General features: G+C 44.8%; 1 protein-coding gene across 1 annotated transcript in view; it reads right to left on the reverse strand.

The window, feature by feature from the left end:
* The window catches only part of LOC147885465 (calcium-transporting ATPase 10, plasma membrane-type-like), a 550,097-nt gene that overhangs the window by 59,563 nt on the left and 468,961 nt on the right, over window positions 1–21,573 (reverse strand). Inside the window, exons 23-24 of the mRNA XM_087397042.1 lie at window positions 14,206–14,343; window positions 13,985–14,085 (exon numbers count right to left, since the gene is read on the reverse strand). Of these exons, the coding sequence (XP_087253168.1) occupies window positions 13,985–14,085; window positions 14,206–14,343 (239 nt within the window). The remainder of the gene's footprint in view (window positions 1–13,984; window positions 14,086–14,205; window positions 14,344–21,573) is intronic.

The following is a 21,573-nucleotide window of genomic DNA, read 5'->3' on the forward strand; positions in this document are numbered from 1 at the left end:
TAGCTGTTATCTTCATTCTGTTTTTCCACAAGAGAAACATTTGAAAGCGGTGGGCCTAATGAAGCAGCTATGTAAGTTGTGAACATATCATTCTGATGAAGGGGTGGGCAATCCACAAACTCGGGCAAACTCCCTCCCTCAAATACCTCCTCTGATGCTGAATTAGCTGATGGAGGATCTCCTGGGGAGGGGCTTCCACTCTGGTCTCTGCTCTTGTCTCTGCCCTGTGGTTGTGGTGGTGGGGAGGCCGAGATGTGAAGTACTCCCTGCAAAGATAGCCCCTGAGAAAGCCTCTGAGAGTCAGGGCCCAGAATAAGATTCAGGTCCAACACATGGTCAAAGGTCGCCTAAACTGTGGTGATGACTTCATCGGTGAAAGTGGTGGCAAGGGAAGATGATACAACTGCAGTCCTTTGCAAAAATACACTTTTCGAGGAAGTCACCGGTACAATACCCATTGTCACTGTTACAACACCCATCGTCTCACTGGTACAACAGGGGGTGTACCTGGTGCAATCAGATTTAGTGAAACTCTGGAGATCCCTAGAGAAGCCTGGACAAGTGTGACTGATGGAGATGCAAGTCCGGGCAAGGGCACTGGCGAAGTGACTATTGGAGAGGTGAGACATGTCACTGATGGGGAACCTGTAACACCTGTAATAGAATATACTGAAGAAGCTCTGGGGCAGACTACATCAAGTTGTGCTCACCGAGGTGGCCGTCTGGTCGAAAGTGGAGAGGAGGCAGTTCCTTGGGAAGTGACAGTGGAAGCGACAGTGAAAGAGATGGAAGAGGGGGTGACAGGAGGGGAGAGGGATGATGAAGGGAGGCGACTTTTGACAATGGAAAGGTATATGCTCCCCAATGCTTTCGGACTGTGTTAGGGAAGGCAGAGTAGAAGAGTTAGGTGAAATCGTAAGGAGTGACGGACAGAATGGAGTCTAGGGTAGAATGTATAGCTATTATGGAGGTTTTGAGCAGAATATCTTGAGTGACGGAAAGCATACAATACGGGAAACGGAAGAGGCTCAGGCTGTTGCTTGAGATGTCTTCCGTGTGGGCATGTAGGTGGCTGTTTATGAGCTATTGCTTAGTAAAAGCTTGAGGCATAGCTGTGGCATCATTTCTGCTGTCTGGAGGATTGTAGCGACAGAAGCTATGAGTATGGAGTATTCTACGAGCAAGAGAAAGATACAGACGCTGGACGTAGTTGTGTAAGAGCAGGGATGATCGATGCAATCCGCTAGTCAGTCCCTATCACTCATAGGTCACTGACTGCAGTTTTGGGGAGATGTATGGAATGCTAGAGCTCAATGTTTGAGGAGATGCTGTGGAGCAGTTATGATCACGTCAAGAATTATGAGCTGTTGCTCTTGATGGAGGCTTATGAGTCTTGGCTGTGGGATCTTAATTGTGGGTTGATGTCTTGAAAGGTCCCAAAGATAACCTTCATGTGGGCTGTGGGTTCATAGTATTCTGAGGCTGACTGTTTTCTGAGTTTTGGGGGGAAGTTCAGTTCTAAGTTCAGTCTGTTTGTGTCACTAGTGATACCAAGAACCATATGGAATCCATCTTTGCTACGGGAGCATAAGTCTCATCATAGTCTTGACCTTTTTTGGTGATCCTGCTCGAGACAGGAGGAGTTTTGACTTGAGATTGGGTACTCAAGACAAAACGGCCCACAAGTATTGGCTGGGGAATGTTGTTTGAATTTCTGTGTGATTAGGGATTGAAACTATGAAGACAAAGCCTCGCATGAGAGTGATTCATTGTGAGTTATGTGGGGAGTGTGGACATAGGAGAGACATAGATGCCTTGATGTTGAACTTCGGGTGATATGTCTCTGTGCTAAGGTTCAAAAGGCTTTGAAAGTCATTGCTCTTAGGAAGAAGAATGCCAGTCAGATGCAGGGTAAGCTTTCTTCAATAGAGTGATTATTTTTGCTTTCTTCCCAGAAGAGGTTGGGTGGTATTTCTGGTTGGAAGTGTGTTTGAGATAAGTTTGTTAAAAGGAGAGATGGCTCATGAATTTCCTCAATTTCATGGGTTGCCCAATGAAGAACCAGAGAGATTTTTAGAGTGCTTGGAGTTCACAGCTCTTATTAAAGACAGGAATGCTCCAGAAGTCCTTCTTCAGATTCTATCCTTTTGTCTGTTGGGACAAGCGAGAACTTGGCTGCAGACTTTCTCTGCAAGGATGCGTAATGATCAGGGTGCTCACAGAAACCCGACTTATCTAGAGGTGAGGACAGCTTTCCTGGACAAGTTTGTGTGTGTTAGAGATTCTGATGGCATTGGAGAGAGCTATGTTTATTGCAGCAACAACCGACTCAATTAGTGGATGAGTATGTCGGTAAGTTCACTGTGTTGTGGAATAAATGGCAGGTGGCCTTATTACCTGAAGTTCCTCCCAAAGTCATAAAAAAGGATAGGTTTGTTGCTGGTCTGAAGTTGGAGATTAGGATAAAGATTGAATGTAAAGAGCTGGTCACTTATGAGGATGCTCTCAGGGTAGCAAAAGAGAAGGAGAGGAAGCAGATAAGATTGTCACAAATGATGCAGGAGATGCCAATGGTTCAGCATGTGCCTGAAATTATTTCTCATGTGAAGCCAGAAATACAGAAGCTTGAAGTTAAGAAGGAGGAGAATATAAAAGAAGAAATTCATGAAATGTCGGAGCTTATGAAGAGTTTGAGTTTGAACTTGATGAACGATAGGGGAAGAGGTAGATCATCAGGTGGTTATGGTAGAGGCAGCATGCTTTCTTCAAATAATTCAGGCCCGTGGCAGGCAAGACGAGGTCAAGGGTCATTTGCACCTTGTGTCTAGTGCTTTAATTGTGGAGAGTGGGGACATTACAGCACACACTGTGATAAGCCTCCACGTGCTGGAGGTGATGTTTATCCATTGCCAACATGATTGAATAATAGGGTGAATGATCATAGTGTAGAAGTAAAAGATGCAGGTCAGCCTAGTACCTCTGGAATCTGTAAAGCCACTGCAGAAGAGAAAGGGAAAGGATAGAGAAGAGGAGGTTGGTCCGAGTGCAAAGAAGGGGAAGCAGTCTAAGGAGATGATGACCTACCAAAAGAAGAAGAGCAGGAAGCCCAGAAGGAAGTACAGAACTGCAGATTATCCCATGGGCAAAGAGCAGGGAGATTATGATTTGGTGGAAGATCTTTCAGCAAGGATACCAAAAGAAGAAGAGCAGGAAGCCCAGAAGGAAGTACAGAACTGTAGATTATCCCATGGGCAAAGAGCAGGGAGATTATGATTTGGTGGAAGATCTTTTAGCGAGGAAACCGTACATTACATTTGCTCGAATGATTGGTCGATGCCCAAAGCTTAAAAAAGAATGGAGGCGGGCTGTAAATCCAGCAAAGAAGAACTCTCATAAAGGTACAATTAAGCTGATGTCTGTCTCAGAGTTGCCGGATCTTTTACCTGTTGTAGAAGCTTGGCATAAAGGAAAGGGTTTTGGAGAGGCCTATATAGAGGGAGGTGCACAGATTTGTGTGATTACCCAGGCTTGTGTGGAAAGATTACGATTGAAGATATCCCGCTCCTCTAGTTATCGCATCACAATGGCAAACCACTCCAAGGTGAAAACTTTAGGGATAGTACCTGGTCTAGAGGTTGAGGCATTTAATGTTTCATGTCGAGTAGATTATCATGTGATGCTTGCGGGGTGTGAAGTATTTGTCGAGATTTATTCATATGTTATCTCAAATTTTGTATCCTCTTCGGCACGTGGTAAAATCTGAGCCTTTGAAATGGACGACAGAGAGTGAAGAGGTGTTTCAGGCAGTTAAGGAATCCTTGACTCATATTTCAAGTGTAAAGCCACCAGATTATTCCAGGACTTTTTATGTGAATCCATCTGTCGGACCAGATGCTATTGGTGCTATTCTTTTGCAACAAGGAGAGGGTTCCATATATATGAGGCCAGTCTACTATGCCAGTAGGGTGAAGAGTGAAGTAGAAAGGAAGTATTCAGTGGCTGAATTGGTCCTGGCTAGCCTCTTGTATGCCTGTAGAAGATTTCGGTCTTATCTATTATCCAGGCCTTTTGTGGTTCTCACCTCATGTTCACTACTGCTTCATATGTTGAATAGTACAAACATCTCCGGGAGCATGAATACAAGAATAGTAGAGTTACAGAAGTACTCTTTTGCCTTCTTGGTTGAGAACTCTACCAGAGCTTCCTAAGCTGATCTCCTCACCTATAAGGAAGGACATATTTTAGTTGAATATGTGGAGAAGAACACTGACATTAATGAAGAAAAAGTACTAGAGGATGCATTTGTTTTACACTTTGATGGATCTTACAAAAAAAGTTTAAATAAAAGTACAGGAGGAATTGTCATTTATGATCCTGGAGGAAAGGAGATTTGGAAAATGGGAATTCAGCTCGAAGCCAGCAGTAATAATGAAGTTGAATATGCAGCCCTCTTCAAAGGTTTGAAAGTAAGCATTAGTCTGGGTATTAAGAGACTCATGATTAAGGGAGATGCTCTGTTGGTTGTGAAGCAAATTTTAGGTGTCTGGAAGGTTAAAATGTTCATTTAAAGAGATGGATAAGTGCGGTGAAGAAACTGTTAAATCAATTGGATGCCTGGACACTCCAGCATATTGAAAGAGGTAAGAATGTAAATGCACATGATGCTGCGCAGGAAATTACAGCAGCCTATGTTGAGGCAGTAGGAGTGCAGGATCCCTTATACAAAGGAAGGGAGACATTAGCTTGTGAGGAAAGTTTCTTGTTAACTGGTAAAGTGCCTGAAGAAGTTCCGAAACAAAGAAAATACAGATTTATTAAAAGCTGTACTTCTTATTGTCTGATAGATGATGTTCTTTACATGAAAGGGGCTGATCTGGTGCTCAAAAGAATTCCCTGGCATGAGGAAGTTTTTCATATTCTACAAGCTAATCATGAGGGAGTATGTGGAGGACATTTTGCCTTTAAAATCATGCTGAGGAAAATTATTACGGAAGGATATGTGTGGCCATCCCTCCAGAGAGACATAAGACATTGGTGCAAGTCATGCCTACAGTGTCAGCAAATGAGTAAGAGGAACTTTTTTTTTTTTTTTGCAAAAAGAGACTTCTATTAAGTATACATCATGCAATGCATGAAAAGCTCAAGAGCCAAAAAGAAAGGATTGAGGCTGATAGTGCCATCTCAATCCGGTAGAAACCTCCGAGAAAAAGGGAGAACCTCTCCAAACTCGAAGAAATATAGTCCTTCTAGAAGAGACTGCCTGTGAAGGGCCCTATATGCTAGCCTATATGGCTTTGAACCGTGTCAGATCAAATACCTGTGAACATCTGTAATGGGTGTATCTGGGTGCCATCCAAGGCCTCAGTACATCTGGCTCTCCAAATGTGCCAAGAGGAAATGCTAGCCAAAATCTCCTAAGAGATGTCCACTGAAACATGAGAAGCTCTGAAGGAAGTAAGTGGTACATCCTGTAGAGAGTAGGGCTCTATCACCTGCCGGCGGACCGAGAGTGCCCAAGAAGAAGGCTCACCCTCATAAAACACCTGGGGCCCGGTAAGAGATAACCATGCGACCGAGCCCCAAGTCATGAAGAAAGGGGAAGTGTGAAAGATGCTGAGTATCTGAGCAACCCCTTTCCAAACAGTCCTCGCCTGACTGCAGTCCCAAAGGCAATGTCGCATTGGCTCCTCTGCAGAATGACATCGAGGACAAGTGGGATCAGCCCCAAATCGTGATTACCACAGGTTCACTGCAATCCCTCCATGAATAGAAAGCCAAAAGAAAAGAGTGATCTTTCTATTTTTGAGGGATTTCCAGAGCCTCCTCCAGAAATTTCTACGCAAGTCTGCGGTGATGAAGAAGCTTTCCCAATGGGGGGCTCTGGAGGGAATCCAACCCCTACTGTTCAGCTGAAACCTCCTGGCATTACCAACCGTGAAACGAAAGAAGGGAATCCCCCTCTCTCGGTGCCCATGATCTATCCATTCCCACTCTCCTTGGTCCCACTGCAAGCACCTGATAGGTGCACCTCCCCATATAACCACAACCTCCAGGATCCCAAGGCCAAGAGCAGAGGGTCGGGGTCTAAGTACCACTGCAAGCCCGCTCCAAGGTCCACAAAACCAGCAATCCTGACAAGCTGAAAAGCAACCTCAAGAAGAATGCCATCCTTGGATGTAGAAAGTAAACCTCCATCCCCAACATCAAAGACCAGTGCGTCTTTCCCGAGACCTCGGAGAGCGATCACTTGTAAAGGAACTGATGTCCTCGAAAAAGCCCCCATCCAAGTGGTGGAAGTAATAGGCAACTCAACTGTCCATTCCACCGGGATGGTTGCATCTATCTGCTGAATCTTGCATGCTACCCCTCTGAGGTGACTCACGGACTGCAGTCTCTGATCCATAGGTAGCCTGATAAAAGATTTCCAATTGCCTACTGTGTAGGCGGGGCCTCTCTCCCATTTAGACCACTGCATGTAATGGGAAGTGCCCAGTGGTCTAACATGCTTGTCAAGAATACTATCATTCCAAATGATCGACTACCTATCAATCTCTTCGATGGTAGAAGGTGGAATCCTTCAAAGAGTGTTCCTGAAGCTCCCCCAAGCTTTCAGGATGGCAGTCATGAGAGGAGAGGCAGGAGATCTGAGAGGGGCTGATGTGAAAATCCATCAAAGGCTATCCACCCAATCATCTCCCAAGGTTGGTGTGCAAGCCTGAAATGCGTCCAAAAAAGAAATCCTTCCAAGGTTCCTACCCAGGCATGAGTCCCCTCACCACCACCTTACAAAGCAATTCCCTACACTGCAAGTTCGGGTCAATGACATTAAGGCCCCCTTCACATGTAGGGAGAATAATAGTCTCCCAGGCCACCCTTACTGCAACATCTGCTGTGCCATCAAGTCCACTCCATAAAAAATTCATGACTGGTCTGATGAGCTAAGTGATGCAATCCCTAGACCAGCACCAGCAAGAACACACAAACCAGGAGGTGGCCAAGAGAACCTGGTTCACTACCACAACTCTAGATGCAAGGTTGAGTTTGGCAGAGCCAGGGGAAATATTTCTGAGAAATGGGGAATAGATGCCATCGGTCCTCTACCCATGACAACCAGGGGAAATTGTTATATGCTGATAGCTGTGGATTATTTGACGAGATGGGCTGAAGCACGAGCAGTATGGGCTGTCAATGCAAAATATGTATGTAAATTTGTGTATGAGGATATCTGCTGTAGATTTGATGTACCACTGGAATTGCTTTCTAATAGAGGTCCAGGTTTCAGGAGTGAACTGATGGATTTATTATGTGGTAAGCTGAAGATTAAACACAGATATGCAAGTCCCTATTACCCTCAATGTAATGGGATGAATGAAAAATTTAATAGTGTGTGTACTAATATCATGGGAAAGATTATAAGAACCTATGAGAAGGAGTGGGATCTTGCTTTGCGCTGGGCTTTATGGGTTTACAGAGTTGCAGTAAAAGAAGGCACCCAGTTTTCACCATTTCATCTTGTTTATGGGAAAGAAGCTTTGTCGCCCTTGGAAGTAGAAATTTATGCATTACATATGTTAATGAAGATAAACGAGGATTCAAATTCTACTTTCCAGAACCAGTTATTGGATTTGCAGGAAGCACAACTAGACAGACAAAAGGCGGTGGAACATTATGCTTTAATTCAAGAAGAGAATCAGAAGAGAGCAAACAGGAAATTCCGGGATAAGAAAATCAAGGAGGGTGATCTAGTTTTGAGATACAATAGTAGTCTGGATTCTACCTTCAAGAAGAAATTTGTGACCAAATGGGATGGACCTTTTCGTGTGACGAAGAAATTCAAAAATGGATCATATCAACTTGAGGATTTGGATGGTCAGCAGCATAAATAGAGTTAATGGCTTTAGACTAAAGAAATACTTTCATAGGATCATGGGTGTGGGTGGCTATGGACCTGCTGTAATGAAACCAGACAAGTCGGAAGACCTCATGGATGAGGATATCTCTAAAGAAATGCAAATCTTATACACCTCCATCTACAAGACATGAATGTCTGCAGACTTGGGGATGGGAAAAATGATAGGACAAAACCTGTATCAAGTTTTTGAGCACTGTATATAGCTGTGGGTAGGCCCATAGTTGTACACATCTAGGGTAGGTGTGGGCTTTTGGCATTTGTGAATTTTTATTTCACAAGCATGATGGACTCATGTATACTTTTTTGAGATAATAAAGTATGTTTTGCAGGGATTTCATGGGAAATGATAATGCAATGTGGTTGTACCAGACTTTCAAATAAAGTATGTTTTGCAGGGATTTCATGGGAAATGATAATGCAATGTGGTTGTACCAGACTTCCAAAGCAAGGGTGTCTAGTGTGTGATCAAGCAAAATGTTTTTGGGGTCATGTAAAGTCAAGTCATGAAGGGTTTTTTTATATTTTCCTGAGTCAATGTGCACTTGTATGTTATAGGATTTTGATATGTTCTGGTGTCCATGTAAAGGGGCTTTTCATGTGTGTGTATGGGGTTGCATGCAAGCTTTAATGTCCATGCTAATGTGCGTGACTAAAGGTCCAAAGTGTGCATTTAATGTGATTTGGGGGAAATGTCTTGAGAGTGGTAAAATGTCACTAATGAGGTGGTAGATTAGGTTGAGGTGGTTGGACTAATTGGGAAGGCATCCTGCTCATGCAAAGGTGGCTACGTGATGGATGAAGGGATGCTTCTCGACGATGAGCTGGCATGCTACGTGAAGGGAGGCTTGCTGAAAGGGGACGATAAGTTGGCGAGCTGGTGTCGTAGATGGGAGCTGGAGAGCTTTAGAAGAGGGATTCGGAGAGCAAGCCTTGGAAAAAAAGCGTGTGCTCCATGAGGAGAAGAGGAGTTGTGAGGCAGCAGTGATCACGAAAAGGAGGTGTGGGAGAACCTCGCAGAGGAATTCTAAGATGGCAGAAGGAGCTCGCAGGTGAACTACTACAAGGATTGACAGAGGAGGGCTCTAGAAGTGCGGGACACGACTGTGTGAGCGAGGGAGTTCTTTGGCATGGGATGCGCGATCAGAAGGAGAAGCGGGAGTAGTTCTCAGAATCGAAGGTTCTGCTAGGGAGGCTGAGTGCTACCGGATGAGCTCTGGAGAGGAGAGGTCGATTATAGCTTTTGGAAGGGGATCGCGCTGGTGGATGGGTGGTTCAGAGGTCGGGACGGTGAGTGCAACAATGAGCTAGGAAAGTAGATCGTGGGCCTGTGCAAAGGGGAAGGACTGTCAAGGGTTGATGGTGAAAGGCGACGCTACTACGAGAGCTAGAGAGACCTTGGCTAGCGAGGAGCTTTGGAAGTTGGGGCGTTGTTACTATGCAAGCCAAGGAGATCCTTGGACAATGATGCGGGTGGTGCAATGAGAGTCGTAGGCTCGTTATCACGCGGACTGATGGATGGTGAAGGCTTTTAAAGGGCAAGGTGGCAACTACACGAACGGAGGATGGTCTCAGGAAGGAGCTGCTACTTGGGTGGAGGATTTGTGACGAGAGGGGATCTTTGAGGAGTGGAGGAGATCGTGGGCTAGAGTGCAGTGATGGAGTGTGGGAGGACCACAGATGAGGAGAATTTCATGAGAGAAAAGGTTACACACAGTTGCAGGGAGTCCTTGCGTAGAGGCAGAGCAGGTAATTTAAGAGTGTAGACTATGGTTTTGAAGAGGGCTATGGAGTACTGAGGCTTGGTGAGACGGAGAAGCATGGCTGGGTGTGGCTAGTATGCGCTAGAGGATTTTGAACGATAGAGGGGGAGCATACACCATGAAAAGAGAAGCTGTGAGTTGGCACTGTTTTCCAACGGGCTGTTTACTCCTACTAGAGTCGTGGGTTTCTTGGCTGCAAGAAGTATAGCTATTATGGAGGTTTTGAGCAGAATATCTTGAGTGACGGAAAGCATACAATACGGGAAATGGAAGAGGCTTAGTCTGTTGCTTGAGATGTCTTCTGTGTGGGCTTGTAGGTGGCTGGTTATGAGCTATTGCTTAGTAAAAGCTTGAGGCATAGCTGTGGCATCATTTCTGCTGTCTGGATGACTGTAGCGACAGAAGCTATGAGTATGGAGTATTCTACGAGCAAGAGAAAGATACAGACGCTGGACGTAGTTGTGTAAGAGCAGAGATGATCGATGCAATCCGCTAGTTAGTCCCTATCACTCATTGGTCACTGACTACAATTTTGGGGAGATATATGGAATGCTAGAGCTCAATGTTTGAGAAGGAGATGCTGTGGAGCAGTTATGATCACGTCAAGAATTATGAGCTGTTGCTCTCGATGGAGGCTTATGAGTCTTGGCTATGGGATCTTGATCGTGGGTTGATGTCTTGAAAAGTCCCAAAGATAACCTTCATGTGGGCTGTGGGTTCATAGTATTTTGAGGCTGACTGTTTTCTAAGTTTTGGGGGGAAGTTCAGTTCTAAGTTCAATCTGTTTCGGGCTGTGTAGTCTTTTGTCTCCCTTCGAGTCTATGTGATCCATGTTTAGTCAGTTTTTTTTTTTTTTTTTTTTGGGTGGAAATTTGTCTCAGTTCCTAGTACAAAGACACATACTCTAGAATCTGGTTCATAAGCTCACCATCTATGAGCCCACATTGCAGCTGATCCCTATGAAGTCTCACTTATCTAACGTGGTGAAGTACATAATTCATGGTTGTCTTTCCATTTTTTCCTTATCAACGGTTCACACTTTGATAGCCATATGGGCTAGCATGCAAGGCCCTTCACAGGCAGCCTCTTCTAGGAGGGCTGAATTTGTTCGAGTTTGGAGGGGTTCTCCCTTTTTCTCGGAGGTTGCTACCGGATTGAGATGGCACTATCAGCCCCAATCCTTTCTTTTTGGCTCTTGAGCTTTTCATGCATTGCATGGTGTATCCTGTATTCCTGTATGGAGCTTGCTCTTACAGTTTTCTTTAATACTTAATAGAAGTCTCTTTTTTGCCCCCCCCCCCCCCCCCCCGAAAAAAAAAAAAAGAAGGTAAGGTTGATCTTCAAATACCCATATCTTTCCGTAGAGACGTTGGATTGACAATCTCTTTGAAGGAAAAATGTATCTCTCAATGAGATCTACATTTTACTCTTTTGAATGGACTTCAAATTCGATGCCATTTGGCATGCAGAGACGTCGTAAAAGTTGCAACCCTTCTTTTTTTGATGATTTTGGCGTGGGCAGCTTCAATAGTGACAAGAAGACTGATGGCAGTAGTGGTGGGCTGGAAAACCACTCTTTTCTGGTTGCTGCAGCAAGAAACATCTCACGATCTAGGCTAAGGAGTAGAAGTAGAGGAGCTCAAGAGAGAAGAGGGCCTTCCAAGGAGGAGAGGCTCAGGTAGCTTCATTGGCTTCCCAAACCTCAACAGACAAGGCTATGGCTCTGATACCACATGAAGGAACATAGTGTTAGGAAAAGAAGCAAGCTAACACTAGGAATGAAAAGGAAACATAGTAAACATATTAAAATGGAAATAAAATGGAAAGGAAATGAAAGATAGCAAACATAATAAAATGAAAACAAAATGGAAATAAAATGGAAAGGAAATGAAAGCAATGAACAAGTACTCACATGTAGACCAAAGTAGCTTGTACTTGAATGACTTGAGTGATTTTACAAGTGACAAGTATAATGTGTTTATAGGATAGGAACACACACACAAAGTACCGAATGCATATAGGATACCTCCCAATATGACATGTGGCACTCCTAGACACCTAGTACTATAAAACTCACAGTAGGACTCACTAGAACACACCAAAATTGACTCAACTTGACTCAATTTCCTAACAGCAAAGAGATTGATGATACATGAGAGTCACTCTATATCCAATGGGGTGTAAAAACATCTGAGAACTAGAATAGAACTTCTTTAAAAGATACATCACTTATAATAGCAATACGTAGTAAGAATTTAATCACGAACTCAAATTTCGTCAGAACTTAAAGAAGTCGTGACTTTTGACTGAAAACCCTAATCAAATCAATTTTCTTGAAGAAGTCATAACTCAGTTTTGTGGTAAGAACTTTCCAACTTGGCAAACCAAGCTAAGGCTTCTGCTTATGAAGGAAGGTGGTTAGTGCTAAAGACAAGAAACCTGAATCTGATGAAAAGAAAATTATAGCGTGGGAAACTCTCAATGACAAAGGTCTTTCTATCATTGGTTTGGGTTTGTCTGATGACGTTATTCATCACTTGGATTTTGATGACACTGCACATGAATTGTGGGACAAGCTCAAGCGCTTATTTGGCAATAAAATTATCAATTCCAAAGTGTTTCTCAGACATGAATTCTTTAAGATCCATATGAAGCATGAAGATTCTCTTAATGCTCATTTGAATCATATGGAATCCCTCATCACCCGACTTGCTGCTTTGAAGGCTCCTATTGGGGAAGATGATCAGGTGGTTGTACTCCTTTCCAACATTGAGGATATTCCTCAATTTTGTGATATCATATCAGCGCTTCGAGTAGCACGGAATATGTCCTTTGATGAAATGGTCGCAATGCTTCTCAATCATTAACAAAGGCACAAAGATGTCCATAAGGAGCAAACATTATTTTCCAAGGATAAAAAGTTGTTCAAACCTTTCAAATGTACGTACTGTAAGAAGCTTGGCCATACAAAGGACCGTTGTTTTCAAAATCTTGCCAAATGACAATCCAAGGAGCATGCTAACTTGGTTGCAGGTGCCACTAGTGAAGAAAAAGAACATGACACTCCAACACCAACCTTTTCTCTCACTGGCTCATCTTCGAAATCTATCCTTTTCTCGGGAGGTAGATGAGGATGATGAATATGTCTTCTAAAATATTTCCACGACCTTGATGTATATGGATACCTTGCCGTGGGTAGTCTCCTAAAAATTGAATGTAATAATCTATTTGAGTAAAGGTTCTCAGTCTTGGATAATCCTCCTAAAATGATGTTTTAATATCTATGGTGTGTGGCTCCATGTCACCCTGTTTTGGAGTCAGGAGGGGGATGTATTGTGGGAGCCATGTATTGGCTTTGATAGGGTCTCTTTATCAGGCTTGGCCGAGTTCCGGGATGTTGGTGTATTCGTAGACCTATGAGCTGGTCATGTAGCCATTCTAAGACATGAGCCTTTGAGTCATGTTGAGTCTTATTCCATGATAGTTCTTGGGTCAACCACTGAACATGATCATACTTTAGACTCTGAGTTACTTGGGGTGCACATATGACACGTGGCATGTCTAGGACTCACCAGACTATAAAAGCACACCTAGAATGCTCACTTTGACTTCTTGTTTTAACAATGCTCCCCAAAATTCCACCACTATGTGTATAGTATCCATCCAAATACTTGCTAAAGACCCCCTTTTTACCTCGTTCCATTGCCAAAGTTCAATGGAAATCGTGCTGGTCCTTGGCCTATACCACACAAAGTCCGGTCATCAGCTTGAACCAAATTTGGTCATCAGCTTGGACCAAGTTTGGTTGTCGCTTGGACAATGATTGACCTCAACAAACTACGCACAAGAGAGAGTACCCTACAATGTACAACAACTATTACATTATTGCGACGAGTATATGTATAGAAACATTGAATTAAGGAAACCCTAATCAACGTAGGTGAGGGTAAGGTAACTTGGGCGGGCTACAAGATGTACAATCCATAGTCAAACTTACATAAACTTCAACGTATTACGCATGTATGACACATACTTTTTTTGGGAGTGAAATCCATATATATTTATATTACAAGAAGCTGTCTCCAAAGTGGAGATCAGCAAATACAAGCTCATAAAACTTCATTGTAAGACAAATAGACAATTTAATCTATCTGACGAACAGACAACACACACACACGTGTATATATGTATTTGAAGGCTTAGGAGTGTACACACAGACATACATACACATGTAATATATGCATGTATATAGACAAGTTTTGATACATATACAACATAATTGACACTTGACAAGAACAAAGTGGGATCATACCGCTTGTTAACAGGGTTTTTATTCATCAGTTTCTCATTTGGAGGTTCAGTAGCCAAGGCAAGAGCTCCCATTGTGTCCATGATAAGATTTACCCATAAGAGCTGAATGCAGTGTAAGCGGGTTATGACAATAAAATTAGAGTTTACTCTTAAGCAGAGTGTAAATCTGAAAAAACACCCATGTCAACTATCTCAACGTGGTTCACAAACACGAAAACACACCTGTACTGCTGTCAATGGAGCTGATCCTTTTACTATAGCAGCAATAAAATTCAAAGCAAGAGCAACGCCATTTACTGTGCATTGAAATTGAATGAACTTTTGGATGTTGAAGTACACAGACCTTCCCCATCTAACCACCTGCACATAATTTACCACCATATATTCTTTACATAAATTTAAAAAGCCATGAAAGATGAAAGCAATGAAGCATATCAGGTCAAAAAATAATTAGGGTGATAGACATGGGAATGCTTGGGATTGCAAGTTGGGCCATTATGGGTATGGCAGCTCTTATTGAGTCAAGCACCTGCTAGCTAATAGAGCCTTAGCACGGTTAGCTGAGGGCCAGGGGCCTTTAGGAAAATCCTACATGCTTGGGTCCGTCAAAGCTGTTATGTTCTCCACCCCTTAATGTTTGAGTGATGGAATTCCACACTTGAGGTGTCAATGAATACACAAGGCTGGGGAAAAGAGTTCTCCATGAGAGTCTAAGTGCCACACACAAATCCCAAATCAAACAAAACAATGTTTTTTTGGGAAGAAGAAAGATAGGAAGCCACAAGAAATACTATCGCTTTTGCATCATAGAGGCACAAAGTACAATTCTCTATAGAAGCATTACAATTGAATCATATTTTCAATCTAGCTAAAATTATACACTTATTTTTAAGCCATGCACAATTTAAACATGCTTATCTATAACTGAACTTTAAAACAATTCTCCATCAGGAATTTCTTTCTCAAAAGAGTGAACTTCTATTAAGTATGACCAAAATATAAGAATCTAGGTAAACTCTCATATATATTAATGCAAAAGATCCCTCATAAAGATGCCCTCTTGGATGCCCCACAATGCACAAGAGGAGCCTTGAATCCTGCCAAAGCTGGCCACAAAGGTGTGAGTGATGTTCTACCACATAATATGATGTGACTCAAAGGCAAAGGTGTGAAGTCCACCTATAACCTCTGTACATCCTATTTTCCATACTTGCTATATAATGAGACTTTGAGATAGTTACTTTGGGAGGAGTTCTTTTGTTCCCTTCTGGAAATAGACTTCTATTAAGTATGAAGAAATAGCTGACCAAGAGAAGAAACTCAAGGCATAGATACATGAAAAACCCATGGTAATATACCATCCAAAAGCCTCAGCAAATGAAAACCTCATACCTATGATGGTCTTAGAAAAGGAAGGACAACCTCTGTATTCTTTGAGAAAATTTAGCCTCCTAGCCGAATCACACCTAGAAGATCCCTGCATCCTTGATGTATGAGCCTCTGTGTATATAGATCTCCAAATGTGCCATGCAATGATGCTTTCTATAATCTTCCGCTGATGCATATGTATGTCTGTATGAAGAGATAGGGATGGCATGAAGTTGACATGATTGGACACCATGGTTGTGATAGCCCAAGAGGAGTATTGACTCTCATAAAATACTTTAGGCCCAGTAAGTGAAAGCCAGGTTCTGAAGTAATGAAAAAAGTGACTCTACTGACCAGTGATTTTTTTTTTTGCATGAAAAGACTCTATTACATATGAAAAAAACCCTAAAGAGAAAAGTGCTCAAGGCATCAAATACACTACGCACTACATCAGAAATGTTGAGAAATTTAGGTCCTAGTCAAATAAAGGAGCCTAGATTGAGGGTTGGAACATGAAGTCAAAGTAAGTGTTCTAGGTGTTCTAGTTGTGTTTTTATAGTCTAGTGAGTCCTAGACATGCCACGTGTCATATTGGGAGCTATCCCATATACACTTTGGCTTTCTAGAGTCTAGTGTCACACTATATAGTGTTATACTTGTCTAGTGTCACATTAGAGTGGTCCACATCAAGATTTTTTGTCAGGCGAGTAATTTTTTTTTAAAAAGGATTACTTCATTAAATATGAATGAAAACCGCAAGAGCAAGCTCTAATGAGGGAGTAGATCATGCCATGCATGAGAAAAACCGGCTCAAAATGAGCTAACAAAAATCCAAGGTGGAGCCTAAAAGTGCCACCTCAACCCTGAAGGAGTCTCAGAGAAGAAAGGAGATCCTTGTTATGAAATAGAGTCAATTTAAGAGACTTTTAGTGTGTTTCTATTGAGTTCTAGAGTAGTACTATACTACTTTATATCCTAGAGTGCCACGTGTTACTATGGGACTTCCCATATACATTTGACACTTAGAGTGTGTGCTTATCCTATAAAGGCATTGTACTTTCTCATGTCAAATCTATCAAGCCTCAAGCCTTTATTGATCATGTAAGTACTTTGCTTGGTTGTACATTTCCTTCTAGCATTCTTTCATTTCCATTATGTTTGCCTAGTCTTGCTTTTCTACTTTCCTTTCCATTCCATGTCTTGCATCTTCGTATGGTATCAGAGCTAGGCTATCTTCCAAGAGGTTGAGGTAAGAGATTGAGGACATTAAAGCCTCTCTCCCTCATTCCCCTTGGAGGAATGCCCTCTCCAATTCCATCTTGAGCTCGATCTTCTCTTCCACCCTGAGCATCACCATCGGAGAGCTTCACCAACAAGAGATCATCAATTCAGCTCGCCATTCAGCTTGGGATCTCCTCGCCATTCAGGTTGTGGTTCAGCCTGCAGCAAACAGCAAACAACCCGCTATTATGCTCGCTATTCTGCCCGCTTCTGCTCGCCTCTCTGCTTCCTATTCTGCCCACTTCTGCTCGCCTCTCTGCCCGCAAATAGCCCGCCATCTTGTTGCTCTTCTGCTCGCCTCTCTGTCCGCAAACAGCCCACCATCCTGCTGCGCTTCTGCTCGCCTCTCTGCCCACGTAATGCTGCTGCCCACGCTGCTCCAAGCATAGAACTGGTAGCCACATAGCGCTGCTGCCCACAATCTCCTGCTTCTGCCTACCATCTCCTCTTCTACAGTTCCATTGTGCCTGCCATCTGCTCTTCCTCTTCTATAGCTCCATTCCGTCCATCATTCTCATTATCCCGCTCTCTCTCCTAGCTGTCAACTTCATGGGTTCAATTTCCACCAACTCTCTCCTTGTGGACAAATTCAAGGGGGACGGATTCCCAGCATGGCAAACAAATGTTCAACTTCTTCTCATGAAGGAAAATGTTTGGGATGCCATCGAAGATGATGAAGCGCTTGAGGCATCAACGGAGCCTCAAATATGAAAGCTTTGGAAGTAATACAATTCGAGGGCCATCGCAAACACTGGGCTTTGCCTAGATGATTCATTGATTCATCATATCGACTTCAAGTCCATGGCTAAGGAGATTTGGGCACGCCTCGAGAATATATTTGGTAACAAGATCACCAACTCCAAGGCTTTTCTGAAAATGCAATTTTGTAAGTTGAAAATGGAAGAGTCTGATACCTTGAGTGCACATATAGCAAAAATTCAGTCTTTAGTTCTCAACAACTCTCCAACTTGACATGTTCCCCGGACGATGAGGACGAAATAGCTGTCCTCATGACAAGTATGTAAGGGATTTCTCGCTTTGAGAATGCCCTTGAAGTACTTCGCATTGCATTGACTACATTCGAAGATATGGTATCTCTTCTTCTTGAAAAGGATCGCCGCAACAAAGAATCTCAATCCTACTCATCGGATACTACACATGCTCTTGCCTCCACTAGCAAATGGAGACCTAGGCCATCGACTCCACCAGCACAAGGAAAGACATTCAAGCCGTTCAAGTGCACTTATTGCAACAAGCTCGGTCATACGGAGGACAGGTGCTATCAGAAGCTTGCTCAACAATAATCGAAGGATCATGCCAGTTGAGTGGCATCTGCCACTAGTGATGATGCAGACGAAGATGACCATCTGACACAGGATCATGCTCTTACTGTCTGTCTCCAACATCTAGAGGATGATGGAGATCATGATTTTGATTTCTAAGCATGATATATTTGGGTACTTTGCCCTGGGGATGTTTTCCAAAAATGAATGCAGCCGGTTGCTGCTCCTCCCCGCTCCCTTGCTGCACCCTCTCCCTCAGCCTGTCCCTCCCTCTCTCCCTTGCCCTCAGCCCCTCCCTCTCCCTCAGCCCCTCCCTCCCTTCTCCTCCTCCCCTTCAGCAGCCCGCTCCCTTCCAGCCTGCTCCCTCTCCTTTAATCTCAGCCTGCTCCTTCGCCCCCTCTCTGCCTACTCCCCCCGCCCCCTCCCTGCCTCTCCGCCCCCTCCCTACCTACTCCCCCACCCCCTCCCTACCTCTCAGTCCCCCTCTCTGCCTCTCAGCCCGCCCCCTCCTCTCCCTCTCCTCCCCCTTCCCTTCACCCCCCGCTCCCTCTCCTCCCCCTCTCAGCCTGCTCCTCCGCCCCCTCCCTACCTGCTTCTCCGCCCCCTCCCTGCCTCTCAACCCGCCCCTTCCTCTCCCTCTCCTCTCCCTCTCAGCTTGCACCGCCCCCTCTCTGCCCCTCCTGCCCCTCCCTCTCCTTCCTCTCCCTCTCCTCTCCCTCTCAGCCTGCCCCCTCCCTACCCCTCAGCCCACCCACTTCCTGCCTCTCCTTCCTCTCCCTTTCCTCTCCCTAGCTTGCCCCCTCCCTCCCTCTTAGCCTGCCCCCTCCCCTTCAGCCTCTCAGCCTCTCCCCTTTACCCCTCCCCTCCTCGCCCCTCCCCCCCGCTCCCTCCTCACCTCCTTTCCCTATTTTCTCCCCCCTATCTCCCGCAGCTTTTTTTTTTGGAGTGGAAGGAGCCTTCAATTTGTCAGAGTCAGCCTCCTCACCTCGATTGGCGATGGATGCTCCGTCAGCCAATCCTAGTCCACCTCCACCGGCTGCAAAAACTATTACTGTTTCTAAAGACGAGTTGCAGCAGCTCAAGAAGGATATAGAGATTGAATGCACTACCACGTTGCTAGCACGCATCTTTGGGTCTTACCCCTCCAGATCCCAAGCCAGAGACTGGATGCTTGCGGCTCTCTCACCAGACCTCACTCCACGATTGTTAGATGTTCGTCTTCTGGGACGAGGTTTTTTCCAGGTTGTTTTTGACACTCCAGAGGCTGTGAGCATTGTGCTCAAGGATGAGTTTTTACACCTGGGACATAGGAAGATCTTCTTTGAAGACTTTCATATTGGTTTCGACCCAATGGAGGTAGATAAGGAAATTTTTTCACTCTTCATCAGATTCCCCGGGCTTCCTCAGGTTTACCATCGACTTCTTTCTATTATTGGGGAGCATTTTGGCGCAGTTGCTGAGATCCCACCCCTCCCTGGGTTGCCATTGACTGCAGCAGAGGCAACCAAGGCTGATGGGGTACCTAGAGTTAGGGTCCTCTGTAAGGATCCTAACCTCAAGATGGATCATGTTATGATCCAGTGCCTGGATGGTTCCTTTTTTCGCCAGAGAGTAGAGATTTCGAGCAGATAGGACCAGTGCAGGATATGCAGGACCATTGGACACTTTGCAAGGGATTGCCCAAGGAAGAAGAAAAGGCCCAAGAAGCCCTCTGGTACAGCTATCGCCCCATGGCCTCAACAGGGGGGACAAGGGGGTGGTATAGGTCCAGCACTTGCTCCTCGGCCTCAACAGAGGGGTGGTACAGGTCCAGCACCTACTCCTCGACCTTCACATGGCGGTCCTCCTCAGGATGGTGGTGGTACAAGTCCAGCACCTGCTCCTCGGCCTCGACAAGGGGGTGATACAGGTCCATCACCTGCTCGTCGACACCTCAGGGGCACGCGATGCTCTCCAGTGGGTTCCGGCACGTGTAGATCCCTCCTTCAGTTCACGAGGGTACATTAGTGGACTCTGCTTCACCTCGAGCTGTCCCTCCAATGTCACCTCGCACAGTCCGAGACATTGAAGCTTCGACCTCCTCCCCGATTGCAGCTTCTTCCCTAGATCCAGCGGTGCCAGACGCTCTTCTTGAGGCAGTAGAGGTCTCCGCGGCTGGGATAGAGAGCAGTCCTCACTTCCTCCCTTGGATAGGGGGAAGGGGATGGTTTACACTATTGATACTCTTCCCTCAGAAGGGATCCTTTGCACTCTGGTGTCTGGCTTGCTTCACAGGAACTCGTTTTCAGCCCTGGCAGATGGTTCAAATTTCCCAAAGGAGGAGTTTGTGCCCGCTACTTTTGGGGAGCCAGTGATTGGGTTTCCGGTTGACAGGGCTTCTTCTTCAGGTGGCAGGGTTCTTTCCCTTGTTGATTTTCCGCCACTTGGTTCCATTCCTCCCTTCTCGAGCAGGAGGTCTTCCGCTGTTGAGGGGTTTGTTTCCGCCACTAGGTCGGCTAAGGTGTTCCACTCTACATCCTCCCGTTGATGAGGATTATTAGTTGGAACATATAGGGCCTAGGTGGCGTCCCACATTGCCGCCATAGATAGCTGATCCGGGATCACCTTCATCCAGGTGTTACTGGGGGTTCCATTGATATCTTATTTATTCAAGAGCACAAGCTGGATTCTAGAGATTGTGCCAAGTCAGGCAAGTTGCTTTCTAGCCATACTTTTTGGTTACCTGCCTTGGGTACCAGGGGGGGCACTTCTATTTCAGTTTCGTAGCCAGTTCTGCCCTTAGTTGTTGGACACGGAGTCATTATTCCCTTTAGAGCTCAGTGGATTATTCTTTTGACTGGAGGGCGTAAGGTTGGTTTCCTTAACCTGTATGCTTCCAACATTAGAGGAGAACGTGTCCTTTTGTGGAAGACTTTGCTCTCCTGGGCCCCCATTGTGGATTCATGGGTGATTGGAGGTGACTTTAACATGGTCGAGTTACCGTCAGACAAAAAAGGGGTTAGAGAAGGCGGACTTCACTCTTTGGAGAGAGCAGCTTGGGATGCCTTCCTTTTTCACTTCTGTGGCAGAGATACTTGGTGGGATGATGCCTTTCTTATTCAACCATAGTCCCTCCTATTCTCTTGGTCGAACAGGAGGCAATAGATGCCTATTCATGCACGCATTGACAGATTCTCTGTAGATGACTAGGCACTAGACAGAGGTGGATCGGTATGCATTGCTACTGGGGTTTCCACTTCAGACCACTTTCCTGTTGTGCTGGCTATCTCAGAGCCTCACTTGAGAGGCCGGTCTGCCAGCATCAGGATTCCAGATGCCTTTTACATAGAGAAGGACCTTACAGAAGCAGCCATGTAGATATGGATTTCTCATGTCCAGGGTGGGCAGCCATATCCATCACATGAAGCCGCTGCCCTTTCTGGTATGAGCGACTTCTACCGCTCAGTTGCTTGTACCAGGAGACGAGATATTCTCAGACGTGAGATTGGTGTTTGCCAGCAGTTGGCAGCTTTGCAGAGGGAAGAGCAGAAATGGCCTTCAGATGCTTGGATTCAGGAGCGCCTTGTTGCAGCAAGGGCTCATCAGCAGTTATTGCTTGATCAAAGGCTTGATCAAAGAGCATAGTATGCCTTTCATGCACGGGAGTCCTTCTGGATTC

This window comes from Dipteris shenzhenensis, chromosome 25 (assembly GCF_047967505.1).
Source record: "Dipteris shenzhenensis isolate YYH24624 ecotype China chromosome 25, Dip_SZ_1.0, whole genome shotgun sequence".
NCBI lineage: Eukaryota > Viridiplantae > Streptophyta > Polypodiopsida > Gleicheniales > Dipteridaceae > Dipteris > Dipteris shenzhenensis.